Consider the following 20231-nt stretch of genomic DNA (forward strand, 5'->3'; position numbering starts at 1 on the left):
AATTCAAAAGTTTGCATCTATTTCCAGATTGGAACCCGAAATTCGGGACGCGTTTTCGGGTGGTGCTGCACACGCTGGTCGGCACGAAGTCCGGCGGTTCGCTCCGCGTGCTGGGAGCTTCTTTAGGAACTCAAAAAAACCAGAGCCGGAACTGGAGCTAAAAAAAAAAATGTGCTGGTGGTGGTTGTGGGTGCTCTTGAATTGGATATATTTCTAAATCAATGAGAAAAAAGCATTTTCTGAATGTTTCTTTTTATTAAAATAAACGCACATCCGAGCAGGACCGCGATGGTGTTTTGCAGGCCTTCATCCAGCAGTGGATAAACAATGGCCCCGACGAACGACACTGCCGATGGAAATCCGGTGAGAAGGAACCTAGCGCTTTGCACAGCAACACGGGGAAATACGTCTCTCCATCTTCGTACGAGTGATGTTGTGCGTGATGCGCAGCGGGCGCTGTTATAGGCCGATGCGGACCTATTCTGCAGAGCAATATGGCAGTGTACCAAGAAAAAACACGGTTGTACTGTACTTCTACGCTCCCGTATCAAAGTTCCCACCCCCCAATGATTTTACCAGCCGACCAAGCGTGGTGAAGTATGGTCAAATAGCCTCTCTGCGCACACCGTGTGGCGATCAGCTGGTCCCCATCAGGTCTGCCCCCATCCAGCAGCGGAGAAACGCAAGCTCCACGCGTCGACGTTACGCTTTGCGAATTGGCGTGGTCAACGCACAAGACATACCGGTCCGCTGGCCCTAACCTTGACAATTCTAACCCGTTCACAAAGATTTAATGATACAAAAAAACCGAAATCATTTACTTACTCTTGCCTAGATGGTTCTGGTAAAAAAAAAAATTTTTTACTGTATAGCAATGGGCTTTTATAAGGGTAATAAGAGGCTTACAAACACTGGCCCCAACAGTCTAATCAAGTCCTGTCCATGTGTACGTGTGTGTGTGTGTGTAAATGAGTAACAGATTCGGTGGGTACACGTCAAGACTGAGAGACAAAGGCGGCCAGGCGTGGTGCTGGACACCCACCCCCGTCGGGTGCCGTGCCGGCCTTCATAGGTGCTGCTCGCTAACCGCACTTGCCCCAAGTCTGTTAAGGCTACACGGGGGGGCTTTGTCTGTGTCTGTATGCATGTGTAACACATGCAGGCTGAGCTACCCTTGAAAAAGAGCTGCATAGACCAACAGCGGGCTTTACTGGGGAAATAAAAGTTCTAACTTCTGAATAAAGATCTCCCCCCCACTCGTAAAGCCACATAGACTGCCAGAGCGAGTGCTGTTAGTTGATGCGCCCATTAAGCCAAGCAGTCCCCATGAGGTGGGAGGGTATGACCAGCAACATGCCCGGCCACCTTTGTCTTCCCTGTGCTGATGTTTACAAACTGCGCCAGGTACTCGTTCAAGGCTGCGTGGCGAGCGATGGTGCAATGAGGGTTAGCGCACCGTGCTAAAATAAACCTGGGGATCCAAGCTCAATTCCAGGCTATGACTATAGAAGAGAGGCAAGTAGTATCATAACTGGACTTCCTCAGCGCTTGACTCAGCCTTAACCTAAAGCATTTGGATCGGTGTGTAAACATCAGCATTGAGGGGAGACAAAGATGACCAGGCTTGGTGCTGGCCACATCAGCCACTTGTGCACCACGTTGGCCTAAACAGGCCCTTCACCAACAGCAGTCGATAACGCTGTACAAGGGATCTTATTGACTTCTTTTGATCCGAGCGAGTGCGTCTGTGTGGATGTTGTCCGTGCGTTTGTATGTGTGCGTATCTGTACGTTCGTTCACTAAACTATCCTGGCTCTGTCGATGAACCGCATTTCAAGGTGGACATAGACATCTGTGTATGCAACACAAACTATTCCCCGTCTCTGTTGCGGGTTTCCAGCAGCCACGGCTCACAGCAGGCCCTGGCGCTGCAGGTCTTCGTAGGTCTTGCGAGTCACCACGTTCCCGGTCGAGTCTTCGAATTCCTCCTGCGGGAACACAAGAGGTGCATAGCGTGTGATTGCAGTGTGGTTGGTGGTGGTGGAACAGTGTGGTTGGTGGTGGTGGAACACAGTGGTGGTGATAGTGGAACACAGTGGTGGTAGTGGAACAGTGTAGTTGGTGGTGGTGGGAACACAGTGGTGGTGGAACACAGTGGTGGTGAGAGTGGAACAGTGGTGGTGATAGTGGAACAGTGTGGTTGGTGATAGTGGAACAGTGTGGTTGGTGGTGGTGGAACAGTGGTGGTGGTGGAACAGTGGTGGTGTTTGTGGAACAGTGGTGGTGGTGGAACAGTGGTGGTGTTTGTGGAACAGTGGTGGTGGTGGAACAGTGGTGGTGTTTGTGGAACAGTGGTGGTGTTTGTGGAACAGTGGTGGTGGTGGTGGAACTGTGTGGTTGGTGGTGGTGGAACACAGTGGTGGTGGTGGAACACAGTGGTTGGTGGTGGAACACAGTGGTGGTGATGGTGGTGGTGGAAGACAGTGGTGGTGGAACACAGTGGTGGTGGAACACAGTGGTGGTGGTGGAACACAGTGGTTGGTGGTGGTGGAACACAGTGGTGGTGGTGGAACACAGTGGTGGTGGTGGAACACAGTGGTGGTGGTGGTGGAACACAGTGGTGGTGATGGTGGTGGTGGAACACAGTGGTGGTGGAACACAGTGGTGGTGGTGGTGGAACACAGTGGTGGTGGTGGTGGAACACAGTGGTGGTGCGCTGTGGTGGATGAGACGAAACAGTCCGAGTCCCCAAGGCGGGAGGAGGAATCGACGCAAGTCCACGGCAACACCAACTAGGGTCGTGGTAGCAGCTCGAGAAGAGTGATACGGAGGCGACCGACTTCCGGCGAACGAGTGGCTGGAGTGTCATCGGTGAGTGCAGGATTTATTACGGAATTATGGAGAAAGGAAGAGTGGAGAGCGGTGCACCCGCCCCAGCGGTTAATACTTTTCTGACGCATAAGGCTTTGTAACAATATCATTCTCGCGTGACTTTGTAAAAGTGTATTTTGTGTATTTATTGTGCTGAGTTGCGTTTATATGTTGTTTCTTCCAGCGAGAATACATTTTGATTGAAAGTTCTTCAAGTGCGGTTCACTTCAAGTCAAGCCTGTTATAAAGCTGTTTGCCGACTCATTCCGAGTTTGCAGTCAATTTAACGGTCGTAACGCACAATGCTGACAGTTACACATAAAGTAATTTCGTAATTAAATGACCTCCCGGAAAGCTATTATGTCAAATCATCGCTTGTGCTGCCAATTGCTCCGGTGAAACATTTCAACCGGGGATTGAGTATTTATTTAGAACTTCATGCATTGTTGTCTTTGTTACTACGTTTCTATATTTTAGGGCATAAAAGACCTTATATTGCACGAGGGAGCGTAGTGGATAATGCTGTGGTATAATAGTCAGCACGCCCACTGGACTTGCAATCCCAAGGTCGCGGGGGTACGATTCCATCTCCCGGTATGGCAGTTGAAACAACAATGCAGGTTTAGTGCTCTTTGAACCTGCATGTAACAAAAAAAACTAAACTAAAAAAAAATCGCACAGGAGCTCCCCATGGCGGAAGTCCCCGGTGGCTCAGCGGTGGAGCTAGTCGGCTCGCAATCAGAAGCCGACAAAGTTAAAATCCTAGGTCGGGCCGATACCGGCCAACCGCGACCCATCGTACCACCCCCGGGGATCGTTTCAACATCGGACGCCACTTTTGCGGGCGAGTCAACGGTGGTCCACCTGTGTGATCCGGCTCGCCCACCCTCCCCACATCCTCCCCGCCCCCGCTCCCCGCACCCGCCACAGCAACGTGGAATTTCTTACCGACGGCTCGCGGCCGTGCGAACGGGAGAGACGAGCGCCGCCCCCTCGACGCTCGCCCGGAGCGGGAAATCGCTCGGAACGACTACCGCTTGCCGGTTCCCCCGCTCCGGCGCAGACGGCCTGCGGGCACAGACGGCCCGCGGCATGCTGTTTCCCATTACCCACGTCTGTGGGCGGTGCCCCCTCAAGGGGTTGTGCGCGCGTGCGCTCGCGCAGGTATTTGACTCCCGGCGGGCATTATTAAGTTGGGTTTTCTACAAATATATAATTTTTTTTTTTAATACGTGTATTTTATGGTTTAATGTCCAAGTTCGGTGCACAAAGAGAGGCGGTGGTGAGGGCGGGCGGGAGATGGAAGAAAGAATGTGGCGCCCTGTTGCGTTGGCAGGCTATGACCATGGTGGTGGTGGTGGTGGTGCTTGTGGGGGTGGTGGTGGTATTGGTGCGGGTACCGGTGGTGGTGGTGGTGGTGGTCACGGGGAGCGATAGTGCAGAGGGTTAGCGCGCAAGCGTGACGAACCCGGCGACCCCAGTTCGATTCCCATTCACGGCCAACACACCGGTGACGACTGTCTGCATAAGTGGGTTCTCGCTCCCTCGTACAAGTGCTCGACAGAATCTCAATTAAGTAACCTTTGAGATGTGCGCACATCGCCACTGGGAAGACAAAGGTGGCCGGGTGCGGTGGTGCGGTCCTGGTGATGTGGGCAGTAGCGGTTAGCGCACTGCGCTACAAACATGGCGACTCAAGTTGAAATCCCGCTCACGGCCAACATCAGTGGCAAATAAACTAACCTGTCCCGGGGGCCTCCCCTAGGTGATCGTCAGCACCTGGTGCGGCGTGTAAACATCTGGTGCCGACCACACCAGGCCGCCCTCGTGCCGTGCAGCCCTTCAGAGGAGCTCGCAAACAGCACGATACCCAACAGCCTGTACGCGCTGGCTACAGGGAGGACCTTTGTATTTGGTAGTGGCGGTGGTGGGGGGACTCCCCGCCTGACCACGCTGCCCTCCTCCCGCTCACGTTACGTCGCCCGAGCGAACGACCGAGCCGCCCGCCCGCCCGCCCTCTCGCCCTCCGGAGGAAATGCTCGAGGGGCGCCGTGGCGCTGGGCCCCCGATACTACCAGCGGAGCAGGGAAGTGTAAAATAGGGCGCACGGCTCGTTTAATGAGACCTGTGCCGTTAATGAGCCTCCGCGAGACGTGTTGCGCGTTAAGGAGGTGGTGGTGGGGGCGGGGGAAGCGGGCCGGAGAGCGAGTTAACGAGCGCTAAAAACTTGGCTGCCGAGCCGAGCCTTTGCGCGCACGTGCGCGTGCATAGCATAGACGCGCGTGCTCGCCCAAATTTTATAAAGTTTTTTTTATATTTTAAACTGGCTCCTTACCCCTCCACCCGCTCTCTATTAATGAGGTTAAAATGCGTCCAAATTTGGCACAAATTTCGCTGTTAAAACAGCCCGGCTCGTCTGAGCGGCGTTTCTATTAAACTTTTTTCAGAAACGTGACCACTTTTTTTTATTATTATTATTAGAAAATTCAATTTGATTTCAGGTTTTAAACCGTTAACATGCCCACCTCTGCCCCCTCCCTCCACCGTTTTCTAAGGCACGAATTTTTTAAAAGGTTTTTTTTTTATTTTAGCACAAGGGCCGCGTTCCGCACCGTTAAAACTTTCACGCGTAACCCCAAAAAATGTATTAAATAAAAAAGGCGCGCCCGGCTGTTTACTGTTGCGGCCGTCGGTACCCTAGCGGATTTTAATAAACACGTTCTCACGAGCCGCTCGCGGGCACCGCGGAGCGAGCTGCTGTGCCTTGTCGGCTCGGCCCCCCCGGCCCTCCCGAGGCCCCATCTTTTCCGCATTTCGTCCCCGCGGTTTGTTTTAATTAATGTCCAGCTCCCCTCTGTCGCTCGCTGTCGGTGCTTTTTTTTCTTCTTCTTCTTTCCGCGGCTAACTTTTAATCTGTTCCTGGCCACTCGTGCTTCTTGTTGTGGTTTACGAGCATGTAAAAATGCCACTGTTGAAAAGGCGGCGCAAGAGGTTGTGGGCGGGAGTGGCCGCGGGGGAGGGGGGGGGGGCATTTGGGGGGAGTAAATCCCCTCCCCAAAAAAAACACCACGCAACCCAGGGGGTGAAGGTTTCCAGCGCTGGGAGAATTCAAAGGGCCGGGGACGCAGCGAAAGGCCGGTGGAGAGGAGACCGACTACTGGAACGCCGGCTTTTCCATAGCGGCTTTCGGACATGCAAAGTTTCTAAATGTAAAATTCACAATCGTATTCATTTACAGCCACTTGTCAATCCACTGTTAAGATGACGGGCACCCCTCTGCTCCCACCGATCGCCGTGTCGGTCCCGGGGGTTGTTTGACCGTACACTTCACCACGCCGGTCAGTACGGGTTAGTGAAGGTGGAGAGGGGGGGTGGGGGGGGAGGCGCAGGACCGCGTCAGGATATCGCTGGACACCCGAGGATGGTCACGACCGGGAATTTAAACTTTGCTTTGATAACGCAGTGCATAAAACCACTGTGCCACCGCTCTGCCCCATTTATGAGTAGTTACACACACACACACAGTGGATGAATTTCTTTTGTTTTTAGGGGGGGGATCATTTACACGATGGAATTATTTGAAATGTCTCGGCCGCTCACAAAATCTACGTCACCCAGTGCCATGTGACGCCACCTTTTGGGGGGGGGGGGAAATTGCGGAAGTGCCACCATCAGAGTGACGTCCTGAAAATGTCACGCACTCTGGAGTCGGTCCCAAATGATAGAGGAGGATTTTCTGACTTCCTAACATTTCTCATCTAGGCCCAATTGTTAACATTTTCATAATTAATTTGAAAACGGGGATCACATCCCGAACACCTACGCTTCTACACAGACACACGGACACGCAGCGTGAGCGACGGAGAGTAAAGTGTGACATCTCATTATCATCATCCACGATCACTCCAATGCTGGATGTGATGTCTTCGGCAAGCTGCCGCCACCCCTCAAGGTCCTGCAACGTAACGATCCGCCCAGCACCTGCTGCAGACAGAAGCGATCTGACCCCAAACGATAGCTCAACTAAGTGGCTTATAGCAGCCAAATACTCTGCACGCATGTTCATTTTAAATGCGGTGGGAAAAACCGGAGGACTCGGTGAAAAATACACGCGACCAACACGGAGGGAATATGCAAACTCCAAATATACAGGCATCAGGGTCTGGATGGCACCCACGACCTCCTGTAAAACCAGGCGAGGGGGAGTTAACATCTCGCCACTGCGGCGCCCATCACTTTACTGCCATGCCCGAGCCCACTTCCTCTTCTTTAGCAGCTTAAACGTACGACGCGCGTGACGAATGGTGGCGATGCATGCTCACGAGGTTTACAAACATCACAACTGGACAGCGGGGGTGGGGGGTGGTGGTGGTGGTGGACGGGAGGTGAGGGTTAAGGGTTAATGAGCCTACCACAAGCCGTGTTGTGCGCTAACGAGCGGTGCAAGTTAACGAGCGTGCGGCGGCCATGTCGATGTATCACGCGTGTGTGCGTGCGCGCATGGCGCACCGTCTCGCACACAGATCTCGCTCCCACCGACTCATTTGTATCCTTTGCCGTTCAGTGTAACACGAGCATAAACTCACATCCAATTCATGCGAGTCGCGCGGACAATGCAATTTGTGCGCTACGAAGGACTGCCATTTCCCCGAAACGGCGCCGATTGCGTATGAGGTACATAATCGATTCTCACACACACGCACACGATTAAAAAAGCGCATCGTCACGAATCGACACGTTGCTAATGGCCCGATAACAACCACTGCCGCCCCCTACGGCTCACCTGGGCTACAAAAGCTTGCCGACGAGCCCCAACGCGCTCGAAGCAACGGTACGCCCCGGGCGGCCCAGATCGCACGAGGGGGAGGGGGGCGCGACGCAGCACGGAGGATGCTCGTGGCCGCGGGTAATGGTTTTAGTCGGCTCCTGGGACCCAGGGGTCAACGCCCGGGGGACGGCGAGGGAGGGACGAGGGCCCCCGTGCGGGAACCCAAGGGCGGGGGGGGGGGCTGGGGGGGTCGCCGCCGCCACCCACCCCCACTCCGGCTTTACCGACGTGTGCGCTGATTGTTATCGCATGCGTGGATTTCCCACCCCCCCAACTCCGCTCCCCCCCCCCCGGCTCCTTCAAGAGGAGAAACCTGCAACCTTCACTCTCGCCGCCCAGCGCCGTAACCCAACACCGCACTGATGGCTGCGCGGGAGATTCTGCCGATCCGATCTCGGGGGGCCGGGGGGGCCGGGGGGGGGGGGGTGTGGCACCTCTCTCTCTCTCCCTCGCCGATCCCGTCATCGATCTGCCGACGTGCAACCTAACGAAACGCAGCCCCGGTCTCCCCTCCTCCTGCTGTACGTTTCCCCACCAACTCCCCCCCCCTCCCCAACCACCACCCGCTCGATCCCACATCGATTGCCCCAACGTCTCGGCCTCCCGCCCGCCCGCCCGCCCGCCCGCCCGCCTCCCCGACTCGGGACGAACGTAGCGGCCGTGGCGCGGAGCGGTGCAATTTATCCGTCACGTCACATCTGCGCGCCGCTTTCAAAGCTGAAAGAAGGAGCGCCGCCAGAGAAAAAGGCATTTCCCAAAACCTGACCCCTCCAGTGTTCCGATCAAGGCGCGTTAAGCGCTCCTAAACTCTAACAGTTTGGGGCAACATATTTTCGTAACCCACCCTCTAAAAAAAAAATCCCATGCCCCCAGGGATGGTACATTTCAAAGAAGGTTTTGAGTTTTTTTTTTATCCTGCTCACCCTCCACTCCTGCCACCCCTCCCCCAAAGCTTTCTTGCCATTCTTTTTTTAAACCTCAAACCCAGTTTGTAAAAAAAATAAAAATCCCATCTCCCCCCCCCCCCCCCCAAGGCTCCCCTTCTCCCCGTGCTCCGAGTATCACGGCGATGACGGCCGGGTATCTCAGATCGCGGCATGGGAAGTTTCCAACGCTCGCGTTTCAAGCGGTGGGCGTGAAATGTTGGGGCTCTGGAGGCTGAACCCGATGTCAGGATACGTCAAAGTCAAGTTTGCTGCGCTGCGAGTGAGCGAGGTGGCGAGCTGGCGCGCGTGCGCAGACGGCAACGTAGACGGACGGACGTGTGTGCGGACAGAAGTCCGCGCGGACAGAAGTCCGCACGGTTTTTAACGCACGGACAGAAGTCCGCACGGTTTTTAACGCACGGACAGAAGTCCGCACGGTTTTTAACGCACGGACAGAAGTCCGCACGGTTTTTAACGCACGGACAGAAGTCCGCACGGTTTTTAACGCACGGACAGAAGTCCGCCCGGACAGAAGTCCGCGCACGGACCACGCGCGACCGCGAGCGATCGGCGGACTCGGCGAGCCACTCACCTCCGTGTCCGGTTGCCACCGCTCCGACAGCTTGCTCTGCTTGATCTTGGACCACACTGGAACGGCAAGATGCAAAGTGTTCGTGACGGTCACATCACTACATCCGATTGCTATCGACACTCGAGGCTTATTTTGATGCGGGCGCGAGAGCGTTATGTGCAACGCAGGGGATGCTGTCGCTGCGGTGTAATGGTTAGCGACAGACTGGTTGTATTCAATCTCCCGGCGCAGCGGTTGAAACAACGGAGTAATTTTTTTTTTAAATTACCCCACCGCCTCTGTCCACCCAGTGGTATAAAGAAGCTTAGGAGAGTCAAGCTGATCGGCAGGTAGCATGTGGTAAAGTGTAGGCAACTCCTTCCTCTTACAAGATGATTGGCCAGTGTGGAAGAACATGCCAAATACCCTCTTGAGGCCCCGTCTCTTAAGCTCCCACTAACTGGAGGCCCCTTCCATCAGCAGTGGCACGAGCAAGCAATTGCAGGTCTGCGCTTTGACCTTTACATGTATTTTTTTTGTAGCACCGTACAGTATTGTAAATGTGGCGGTATGCCGACGGTTGGCCATACCGGCACTGCGCAGAACGGTTCCTGTTCCTATGTGTTCCTACGCCACGATGTGTCCGCAGAGGGGACGCGGCGGCAGCGAGCAATTGCTGCAGGACGGAATGAACGGGGTTCCGCACGGAGGAATTACAAGCGCAAAATCCGAGAAGGAATCGCTGCCCCCGAATAACGTGACGGTTCAGCTAACCGCTCAGTGGGGAAGGGGGGGGGGTGGGCGCAGTGCTGGGGGTGGGCGGGGGGTGGACGGTGACTGTCAATTGTCGCACGACTAATCCTTACATGCCTACTGAAACGTTGGGTGACCCCGTGGCACCCAGCCATCGACGCCAAGAAACTCGACAATTGCGTCGCAAGGGGTAGCTCGGCGCCACGACGCACGCGAATGGGAACATCGACGCTGACAATCGCCCCCATTGTGCGCGCGTGTCGCGTGCACGGCGCCCGTTCAGCGATCCACTGCTGGATGACGGCACCACTCACCGAGCCGAGCGTGTCGCGCGTCAGTTAAAGTAAAATGGCAAAAATTCTCAGAGCTACTGGAATTAAGTAGAAACAAAAAAAAGCTAATTTTGCTTCATGGGTTTTTCTTCGTGCGAGTGTGCAGTCGTTGGGATGATCGGGGGGGGCTGAGACCATCAACGTCACGAAACGTGATAAGTCGGCTTAATCGCTATGGTTGGGTGGCTAAAAACCCGGACTTGAACCCAGGATCTCAGCGGTGCCGCTGAGACTCTCGACCTGGGTCCACCCAGCCACCTCCCGTGAGCTCGTGTGTGTGTGTTTGTGTTCGCTGCATGGGAAGGTGTAGATGAATAAATAACTTCTGCGTTTCACTGAATATGGTTATATTCTAGCTCTTTAAGATCTTTTTTTATAAATATCAGTCTGACTGCCACGCGACCAACCTATTTCTATGCCGCAGGGCGTGTGTGGATTAATAAAACAATAAAACAATCACCGGAAGGCATTTCAGAGGTAGCTCTGCAATCTCCGATTCCGCGGGCCGTTCTCTAACGCACGGTGTGGGGTGGGGGCGGGGGGGGTGATGCACCGTCCCCCGCAAGAGTTCTGAGCGGACACTTGGTCTCGGGCAACGACGCAGATGGCAAAGCCGTTGTGAAATTGGGGCAAAAAATAATAAAAAATTAACGAGACGATCGCGAAATGAGGTTTCGCAAGCTAGCAGGGTTGCAGGACGAAACACGCGCCCGGTGAAAAACTACCTACTTAAATTTAACTAGTTCATCTTACCACATGTGTTAATAATAAGGCATCCCTATGCAACGCGCAAGCCGCTCCTAATGTTCCAAGCGATATCCATGGCGTTCCCCACCTCCCCCCCCACCCCCCACCCCCCCGCTTCTTGACCGCTTTCACCTGAGAAAATTTCTGCGAAACCCAAGAATCTCCCTGCTGTAATTCCAATTTCCAAAGATAACGCCCGCGCACCGCTGGAGCCCTGCGCCTCGGGGCGAGGAACGTTTGCTTTCATTCTCCCGAATTTCATCGGCGGGCGAGAGCGCGCAGGGCCGTCCCACACTCGGCCCGGTCACCCGCCGGGCACCAGCAGCATTCAAACAAGCCGAGATGAAATGGTTAGCCGTGCGCGCTAGCCCCGCTGGTCAAGAGCTGGTGGGGGGGGGTGAGACTCGCAGCCTCTCGCCCTCTGCCAACCACGCCACTTGAATTTTTTCTCGTCTTGTTCTCCTCTCCTCTGTTTTCTTCTTCTTCTCTTTTTCTTCACGCGAAACGGCCGCGCTGTTTTCATTTCTAACGGTCTTTCTGTGGCTCGTCGAAAAATAGTACTTTTTTTTTTATATGATATATTATATCGTACCGGGCGGTATTTATTTATTTACGCGAAAAAAGAAACCAGGTTTTTTTTTTTTTTTACAACGCTGGCACCTCTTCAATCGCTCAAACACAGAGAGGAGTCGAGGCGAGAGAGAGAGAAAAATAAAATACGGGTATCGAAATTGCGCGCCGAACTTTTTTTTTTGCCGGGAGAAATTTAATCCGACGAGCGAAAGGCGTCCAACAAAAGTAAGCGTACCGACAATTAGCGAGCGAGCGAGCGAGCGGGCGGGCGAGCGATCACGCTGGTGAGTGAGCCGGGGTGCGAGCGGCACGTTGGTTGTTTTGGGCGGGCAGGGGGGGGGATGTGGGAGATTTCTGGCAAGGGCAGGCGAGATCCGGCAATCGGCGCACACCAGCCTGGCAACGACGCCTCATCTCTCGCCAACATCGAAACTCGATGACACCCAAACACACCAACACCCCGCCGTGTGCGTGAAGACCCGCTCGCATGTGCGCGCGCACGCACACGCGCACTGTCACACGCACGCACGCACTGGGAGTCGAGGCATGTGCTGATATCGCGGAAAATATTGCGCGCACATTTTTTTTCATCCCCCGTTTTATTTTCGGTTGCCAATGTTTTATATATAAATACGCGGAGGACATGTGCGGATGTCGAACGCGTGAACACGGGCGGAATTATTATCGGCAAAGCAAGGGGAGCACCGGTCGAAGCGAACGGGGTTCCTCGCGCCGCGGGTTTTTGATGTTTCTGGCCGTCCTCGCCGCGTCAGGACCGAAAAACATTTCGCCGGCTCTCGACGCGGGCGGCCAGCTGCTGCCCCCGATGAAAGTCGGGCGCCCACAGGAACGGACTTAAGTCAACACAAGGCCGGAGCCGCCACCATCGCGCTCGCTCTCCCCTCGCCCCGCGGGGCTCCGTCACAGACCGCCCCCGCCCGCCCGCTCGCAAAACTCCGCGTCGGCACGGGGAGAGAAGGCTGTGGGAACGCAACGTTGCCGCCACCACCAGCCCCGCCGCCGCCACCACCACCACCACCACCGTCGCCGTCGTCACCGCCGGTGGCAAGGGCGGATCACATGGATAGCTGGCGCGCTACGCCCGCTTGTCCGGTGTGCTCACTTGCCCACTCGCTTCTTAATCACTCCGACCCCCCCCGGCCTCCCCCCCCCCTCCGATTTTCCTAGCGCTGCTACTGGCGAGATCAAACCCGGCCGTGGGGGCACAGAGTATCGGGCAGCTCTTGGCAGAGCCCATTTTTTCTTCTTCCCTTCCTTCCCTTCACCCCCCCCCCCCCTACTACCCGACAAAAAAACAAACAGTGGAGTTTTAAATTTGTATCTAAATTCTTTGTGTCGGCTCGGCGCTGACAAGACCTCTCTCCCGCGAGACGGTCTCGTTTCTCCATTACTTACTCGCGAGCGAAGCTAAACGTCGCGGAGTTAATGAGACGGAAAGACACACACACACACACACGCGCGCGCGCGCTGGCGCGCGTGGACAAGCGAGCGAGCGAGCGAGCTAGCTAACGCGCGGGCGGAGGAAGCACGTGTGAAAGCGATGGCACCTCTGCAGTCCGGCCCCCTCCACACTGGGAATGCGGCGGCTGCCAACCCCCCCCCCCCCCCCCCCCAATTCCCCCCACCGCTCCCACTGGACACGCACGCCCGCCACAATATGCGGACGACACTGTGCGCACGCACGGACGGACACACGCAAGCACGAGCGCAAAACGCCAAGACGCGCGCTAAGACCCCCCTAATTCCACCGCTCGAGGAGTGAAAATGCGCCGGGAGCGTGGGAACGGCGCGCGCCGTTTCATCTGGCGGGGGTCGCGGCGCTGCGCGGCGAACGGGCGAGCGAGCGAGCGGAGAGAACGCGCGGTCCGGGGTCGGAGTGCGCGAGAGAGTGGTTGGAGGCACGCGTGCGTCTGTCTGTCTGTCTGTGCGTGTGTGGGGGAGCGGTGGCGCAGCGAGCCGAGTTCCATTCCCGCTCGCGGGCTAACATCGACGAAGAATGTCTGCACCAGCACCGAGAGCCTCCCCTAGGTTGACTCGGCCAAAAATTAATACCTGGCGGGTTGCGGAAAACGTCATCACCGCGGAGGTAAAAGTGGCCGGGCGTGGTGCTGGCCACCCAACCCTTCCCTTCGTGTGCCTTGTCATCACTAACAGAACTTGCCTGAACAGCATTTTAAAGGCTATACGGGGGATCTTTGTCTTTTTCTTTGTGTGAATGTAAGATGCGGGGTGTGTGTGTGTATGTAAGGATTGGTGTGTGAGCAGGTGCTGAGTGTGACCTGTAGTCTACGCATGCCAGTTGTGTATTAAGGTGCCGTGTTGGATATCCGAATCGATGACAGGGTGTGCGAAGAGGTGTTGAGTGCATGAATAGGTGTTGTGTGCGTGTGTGATAGGGTGTTGATACTTGGCACAGTGGGCACCACAGGTGGTGCATCTGTCAATCATCCCAGTCAGTCAACCCATAATATCTGGGTCTGTCCTGTGACCTCCTCTCAGCATCAAGCCTTCCACACCTCAAGTAACAGACTTAAAGTGCACCTAGCTTGGCACAAATACTGCAGTGACGTCACTCTCACTTAGTGGTGCATGGTGGCTGTTGTTGTTGATGGTGTTGAGTCAGTGAACGTGTGCGATAGGGTGGGAGCGGTAGTGTAGCGGCTGGAGCGCTGCGCTACGAACCTGGCGACCCGAGTTCGATTCCTGCTCACGGCCAACACCAGTAACGACTATCTGAACAAGTCTTGGGCATCCCCGAGGTCGACTCAGCCTTAAATGAGTACCAGGTGCGATGTGTAAACATCGCCACTGGAGATACAAAGGCGGCCGGGCATGGTGCTGGCCACCCACCACCCTTTCGTATGCCGTTTCGGCCTTCATAGGTACTTGCTAACAGCACTTGCCAAGTCTGTTAAGTCTATACAGGGGATCTTTGTCTTTGTTATTGTGGCAGTGTAGTGCTTAGCGCGCTGCGCTACGAACCCCGCGACCTGAGTTCGACACCCACTCATGACCAATAACAGCGCCTAATATCTGACCCGGTCCTGGACCTTCCCGAAGTCGACGGAGCCTTAAACGAGTACCCGGTACGGTGTGTAAAGCCTCAGCACTTGGGGAGACAAAGGCGGCCGGGCGTGGTGCTGGCCACCACCCAACCCTCTCGTGCGCCACACTGGCCTTCATAGGCACTCGGTCGCAGACAGCACTTGCCCCAACAGTCTGTAAAAAAAAAAAGGGCTACACGGGGCATCTTTGTATTTGGCAGGGAAGAGCGTTGGGTGCGTGACGGGCACACACACATGGCAGGCGCCTGTTGCCATGCGGCGATTCGCCGCGTGAACGTGCGGGGGTGGGGGGGGGCTCACGTGCGACGGCGTCCTCGATGGCGGTGACGTTGGCGAAGTGCGCCGTGTTGGGGATGCCCAGGCAGCGCATGCCGTGCGCGTGTCGCCACTCCTGTTGGGGTCATAATAAAAACGCGTCATCGTCGTCATCATCAGCAGCCTCATCAGCGTCGTCAGGGTCACTTCCTCAGACCCACAGACATAGAGGTGCCGTGTCCTGGCTCGCCAGGAGAAGGCAGTACAGCAAGTGTGGACTAAATCGCCACCTGTTTAATCGATCTGTACAGTGGGAATAGAGCGTTGCCCCCTCGCACAAGGCGTGGGTTTTCTCCAGGTGCTCCCGGTTTCCTCCCCAAGTGAAAAATAAACTCGTCGTCATTAAGTGGGCCTGAAAAGATCTTAAATAAATAAAAAAATCCAGTCCAGCAGCAAAGAGAATCCTGCGACTCAGTGCGGCTCTCCTGGATAACGATGCAAACAATCAGCGACACATTGTAGAGGTTAGTGCAATGCTAGCTTCACGCTCTGAATGGGAATTTCCTTTGGTCTCATAACATTACATTGAGAGGACAATCGCAATACATAAATACATAAAATTTATATATATATCTTTAGGAAAATGTGTGTGAAATGAATACTCGTTAAATGGCAGACGAGACGTGGATCTGCACTTGAAAAAATGGCTCGACAATATTCTAAACCAAAAATAAACGACCCTTTCATGTGCTTGCAGCGCAATTCGAAGCACTGTTATCCATCTTAGGCACTGTTTATTCGTCTTAATTTGCCAGCTTAGTAAAGAACAAACACGTAGGAGTGTGGAGAGATTTAAATTTAGCCAATACCTCATCTGCCCCGTGCATTTTCAATGCATTCAAAATACACGCGGGAAGGATTTATGTAGATATCGTAAACTGTGTCCGAATGCAGTTGCATTCACGAGTGTAAACAGAGCAAAGTCAAACACCCCCTCCCCTATAGCCGTTAGCGAAAACCTATTAAGGTCGGCAACAAGCACAGCCGCCTTCATCTCCCCAGTACCGACGTTTATATATATTCGATGACGATGTTGGCCAAGAGCGGGAAATAAACTCGGGTCACCGGGTTCATAGTGCAGTGTGCTAACCATTGCACCACCGCTTCCCCACATTCAATCACACAAACCCTCTCCATTTCACACCGACGCACATGAATGAATGTCTATAATCGCAGCGTGAAAACCATTCCGCCACCACTCGCCACGCACTATATAAGACAAAGATACACCCATCCCCCCTAGTATAGCCTTTAACAGACTGTTGGGGCAAGTGCTGTGGTTAGCGAGCATCTATGAAGGCCGGCACAGTGCACGAGGGGGGTGACTGGCCAGCACCATGTCTTTGTCTCCGCAGTGCTGATGTTTACACACCACAGCAGGTACTCATTTAAGGCCGAGCCGAGTAAGCGAAGGTCCAGGACCGGTTCAGATATTAGCCGTTGTTATTGGTCGTGACGAGGAGTCGAACTCGGATTGCCAGGTTTGTAGCGCAGTACGCTAACCAGTGCACCGCTGCTCCCCATTATATAACACTACATATAACAAACACCACACACAACACGCATTCCTCGTGTGATGCAGGCAACACATGCCACCGAGCATGTCAAGCTGTCAAACCTACATAATCAAATTAGGAACGCACACGCACAGGCTTTCTTAAAACATTTCCTGGCAAAACAACAGCAGCGATCGGACTGTCGGGACGCCCTCTGTGAGTGCTCGTCGCCAGTCGTGGCCACACAAAACCCACGCGGGGATCTGGGGAGGGGGGTGGGGGGCAAGGGGGGGGGGGAAGACATCGTCTTCTGCATCGGAGGCAGCGCTGGCGTTAATTCGGGCTTACCGCCAAAATAAAATAAAAAATCCCTGACCGCCCGTCCGATCCAATTCTAAACGCATCTCGACGTACGGATAACGCGTTGCGTCGGGCGAGACCCCACACGCAGCAGCGGAGTGCAGTCAGGAACTTGCAAAAGAGAGATTGCGGGCATCATCACCCGTTATCGTCATCCACTGCTAGATGGAGGTCTCCCCATGCTACTGCTGTCTCTCACGAACCAGCGATGCAACGGTTCCACCTAGCACCTACACGAGTTGATTTCGCCACTCCATCTCCTAAACCGGTGTGGGTCCTATCAGACAAGAGTTACATTCCTTGGCTGCCGCTCCATCACCATATTCCCCGAACGTCTACTGGACAGGACACATCGCCAGAAGGGACGATGAAGCCCGTTGGGGGAAGAGCCGTTTTTCTTTTTGAGATCAATCTTCCTTGAAGGAGCGACGATGGCTTAGCAGCTTCTTGCTGATGACAAAAACATGTAAACACGCCGCTCCGATGGGAGCTTGGGGAGGGATGGGGAAGGGATGGGGGCGGCAGGGAGGAGGGGGATGAAGAAAAGAGGCGGTGGGGGGGGTGTAAGGGCGGGGGTGGGGAGTTGGGAGAGAACACGACGAGGTTACGCGGGTGATGGATCCACATTTGGACGCTCCGTTTATTTTCCCGCGATTGCGGATCGCAATGCGGCAGGGCGCCGGGGCAAAAAAAAAAAAACACACACACACAAAAACAAACAGAGCGAGCAAGAATCAAACCGGCATATTAGGTGATCTTCAAAATAACCGCCACGGTCAAAGCGAAGCCGCATGACACCGCCGCGCCACAAACGAAAATCGGCTCGCGCACTCCGGCCGACTTTGCGTCGCCGCGCGATATTTGTTTCCTATCCCTGTGATATCGATGGTGGGGGGGATGGTGGGGGGGATGGGGGGGGGGGGGTGGGAAGCGCGAAAGAAGAGACGGCGGTGCCTCTGAGAGAACAGGGGAGGTGGTGGGCGGCGCTGGTGGCGGAGAGACGCAGACAGGGAGGGATGGAGAGGGCGAGCGAGCGAGAGAGAGAGGGAAGCGGGAGCTTTACGATACATCCTGGGAGATCACGCGAGCGTGCTGCAGGCTCAGTAAATACCCAGTAAAGTCGGCCGAAGGAACTCCATCAAAATCAAATCTGCGCAGTGTGGGAACGGAGGCCGGGGTTCTGGGAGTGTACGTTTAGCTGGGGGGGAAGTGGCGATGGGGGGGGGGGGTAGTGGCTTAGAAGAGGGCAAGGGATGGGTTGGGGGGCCATGGGGGTGTTTGGGGAGGGGGGGGGGACACGGCTGGCCAGGGGTGGGCGGACTCGGAGGGACTGAGAAGGGGCTTGGGTCACTTCCGCCCTTGGGGGGGGGGGGGTTCTATAGAGAGAAAAGTAAATACACACGCAGCAGATGTGAACACACGGCGCAGGAAATTAAAATGTTACGGGATACCTTGCGTCGACACAGCTGTGGGTCCCCTTTCTTAAACTACGAGGGGATGATGAGGGAGGGAAAAAAAAAATCGGGGGAAATAAAAATAATAACAAATTATTTAATTACCATTGTTTCCACTGAAGACAGCTATTGGCCGTGTGGTGATGACTTACTTATTACCAAAGCAAAAAAATATTGTCGGCGCGTTAACGAATGCCGTTATCCCCCCCCCCGCAACCCCGATGAGATTTGTGATGCCCACTGATTACTGCTGCCACCGTGCGTAAGCAGTTACACGTGGTAACGTTACCTGCAAACTTACGTCCTGATATCGAATCTTAACTAACCGACCCGACGCATTTGCTTGGGTGAGGGCCGACGTTTGTCCACTCGTACAAGCTGTGTGCAAGGGGTTTTGCAAATTCCGTAACCGCTAGAGGCCGCTACCATTCACTGCAGCGGAGCGGCGGTGGCTACGGACGTGGCCTGTAAACCAGCCGACTGCGGAGACAGCGAGAGTTGGTGGACCGCGCGCACACACACACACGTCGCTCGACGTTTCACGTAAACAAAGCAAATCACAACGATTGGTGCCGAGTTCTGTCGAGACTTTGACACTGCAACTCAAACTTGTATTGAACCACACACAGCAGGTGGCTTACAAAATTAACCCAGCGGATCTACACACACAGGTGCGTGCCACGTCCCCCGTATGTGTGGGTGGTTGTGGTGACGATTATCTGAACCGGTCCTGGGCATCCCCTAGGTCGACTCAGTCTCAAATGAGTGGCTAGCGCGGTGTGTAAACATCACCACTTGGGAGACAAGGGAGGCAAGGGCGTGGTGCTGGCCACCCACCCACCCACCCCCTTAGTGTGCCGTGTCGGTCTTCATAGGTGCTTGCTAACAGCACTTGCCCCAACAGTCTGTCACAGGCTACACGGGGGATCTTTGTCTTTGGTGGCGCCACGTGGTTAGCGTTGCACTTGCGCCACGAGACCGCTCACAAACTGGACCGAGTCCGGTTCCCGCTCACGACCAAATAACAGTGGCCGGATCGGAGGACAAATGGCAACAATTTGAGGCGAGACTCCCTCCCCAGTTAGGTGTCGAGGAGGTGCCGCACCCTGAGAAGGCGGATGAACGTCTGTCCCTTCTGTATGGGATAGTGCTGCCGCTCCCCTCGCACAATATCTTAATTTACGTCGGTAGCGCCGGCTCACTGCCTAGCTGCTTCTGGAATAGAACCATGACCATGAATTGTGGTAATTCATTGAGTCCATGGTAGTAGTGGGGGGCATAGCCAATAGTTTGACCAATAGATAAAGTCATCTGTAACTGTGCAGAGCAAAAACTACGCTACGTACCCCAACATGTGCCGCTGGACGGGAGATAATAATAATAGAGGCATGGCGATATTATCGGCATCGCCACATCAGCCGCATCACACTGGGCCTGTCTTGTAGGGGGTTTCCTGTCTTCGGTCGGGAGGATGTGGGGGTGGCCGCCGTTTTTAAAGTCGACATCATCGACCACTATTACCAGTTCTCATAACGACGGGGACTTGGTCAGCATTGACCCATTGGCCCGAAACTTGCACCTTGGTACCAAGGGGGGTGGGGCAAATGCTAACAATGATTTTCTTGGAGGATTTCATCGCGAGATCACAAATATGTATGGGATAGCAAGTTCACCGCTCTAGCTTTTTTTTTGTCTTACGAGAGAAAGAAGTCAACTGTGATGCGATACGAAACATCTACAGAATACAAAATGAAATATGACACACGTCTGTTAAACAAGCAGTATATACGGTAAGCTGTATACCCCCATGGTGGATACGAGTAACATTTGCCACCCCAGGTGGTACCGACCAACCCGTGGCTCCCCCTACCACTCCCTGCCCCTTCCTGGCTCATGGACTATGGTGTTGTGAAGCGGAG

At 54.6% G+C, this 20231-nt stretch overlaps 1 protein-coding gene across 1 annotated transcript in view; it reads right to left on the bottom strand.

Annotated features, from left to right (window-relative positions):
* Nucleotides 1–235: 235 nt before the first annotated feature.
* Nucleotides 236–20231, bottom strand: part of SF3A3 (splicing factor 3a subunit 3) — a 39285-nt gene continuing 19289 nt past the window's right edge. Inside the window, exons 15-17 of the mRNA XM_032972884.2 lie at nt 14988–15078; nt 9218–9273; nt 236–1988 (exon numbers count right to left, since the gene is read on the bottom strand). Coding sequence (XP_032828775.1) covers nt 1911–1988; nt 9218–9273; nt 14988–15078 — 225 coding nt within the window. The 3' untranslated portion in view covers nt 236–1910. The remainder of the gene's footprint in view (nt 1989–9217; nt 9274–14987; nt 15079–20231) is intronic.

The sequence above is a fragment of the Petromyzon marinus genome, chromosome 49 (assembly GCF_048934315.1).
Source record: "Petromyzon marinus isolate PM22_M1 ecotype Great Lakes invasive population chromosome 49, UKy_Petmar_22M1.pri1.0, whole genome shotgun sequence".
In the NCBI taxonomy this organism is placed as follows: domain Eukaryota; kingdom Metazoa; phylum Chordata; class Hyperoartia; order Petromyzontiformes; family Petromyzontidae; genus Petromyzon; species Petromyzon marinus.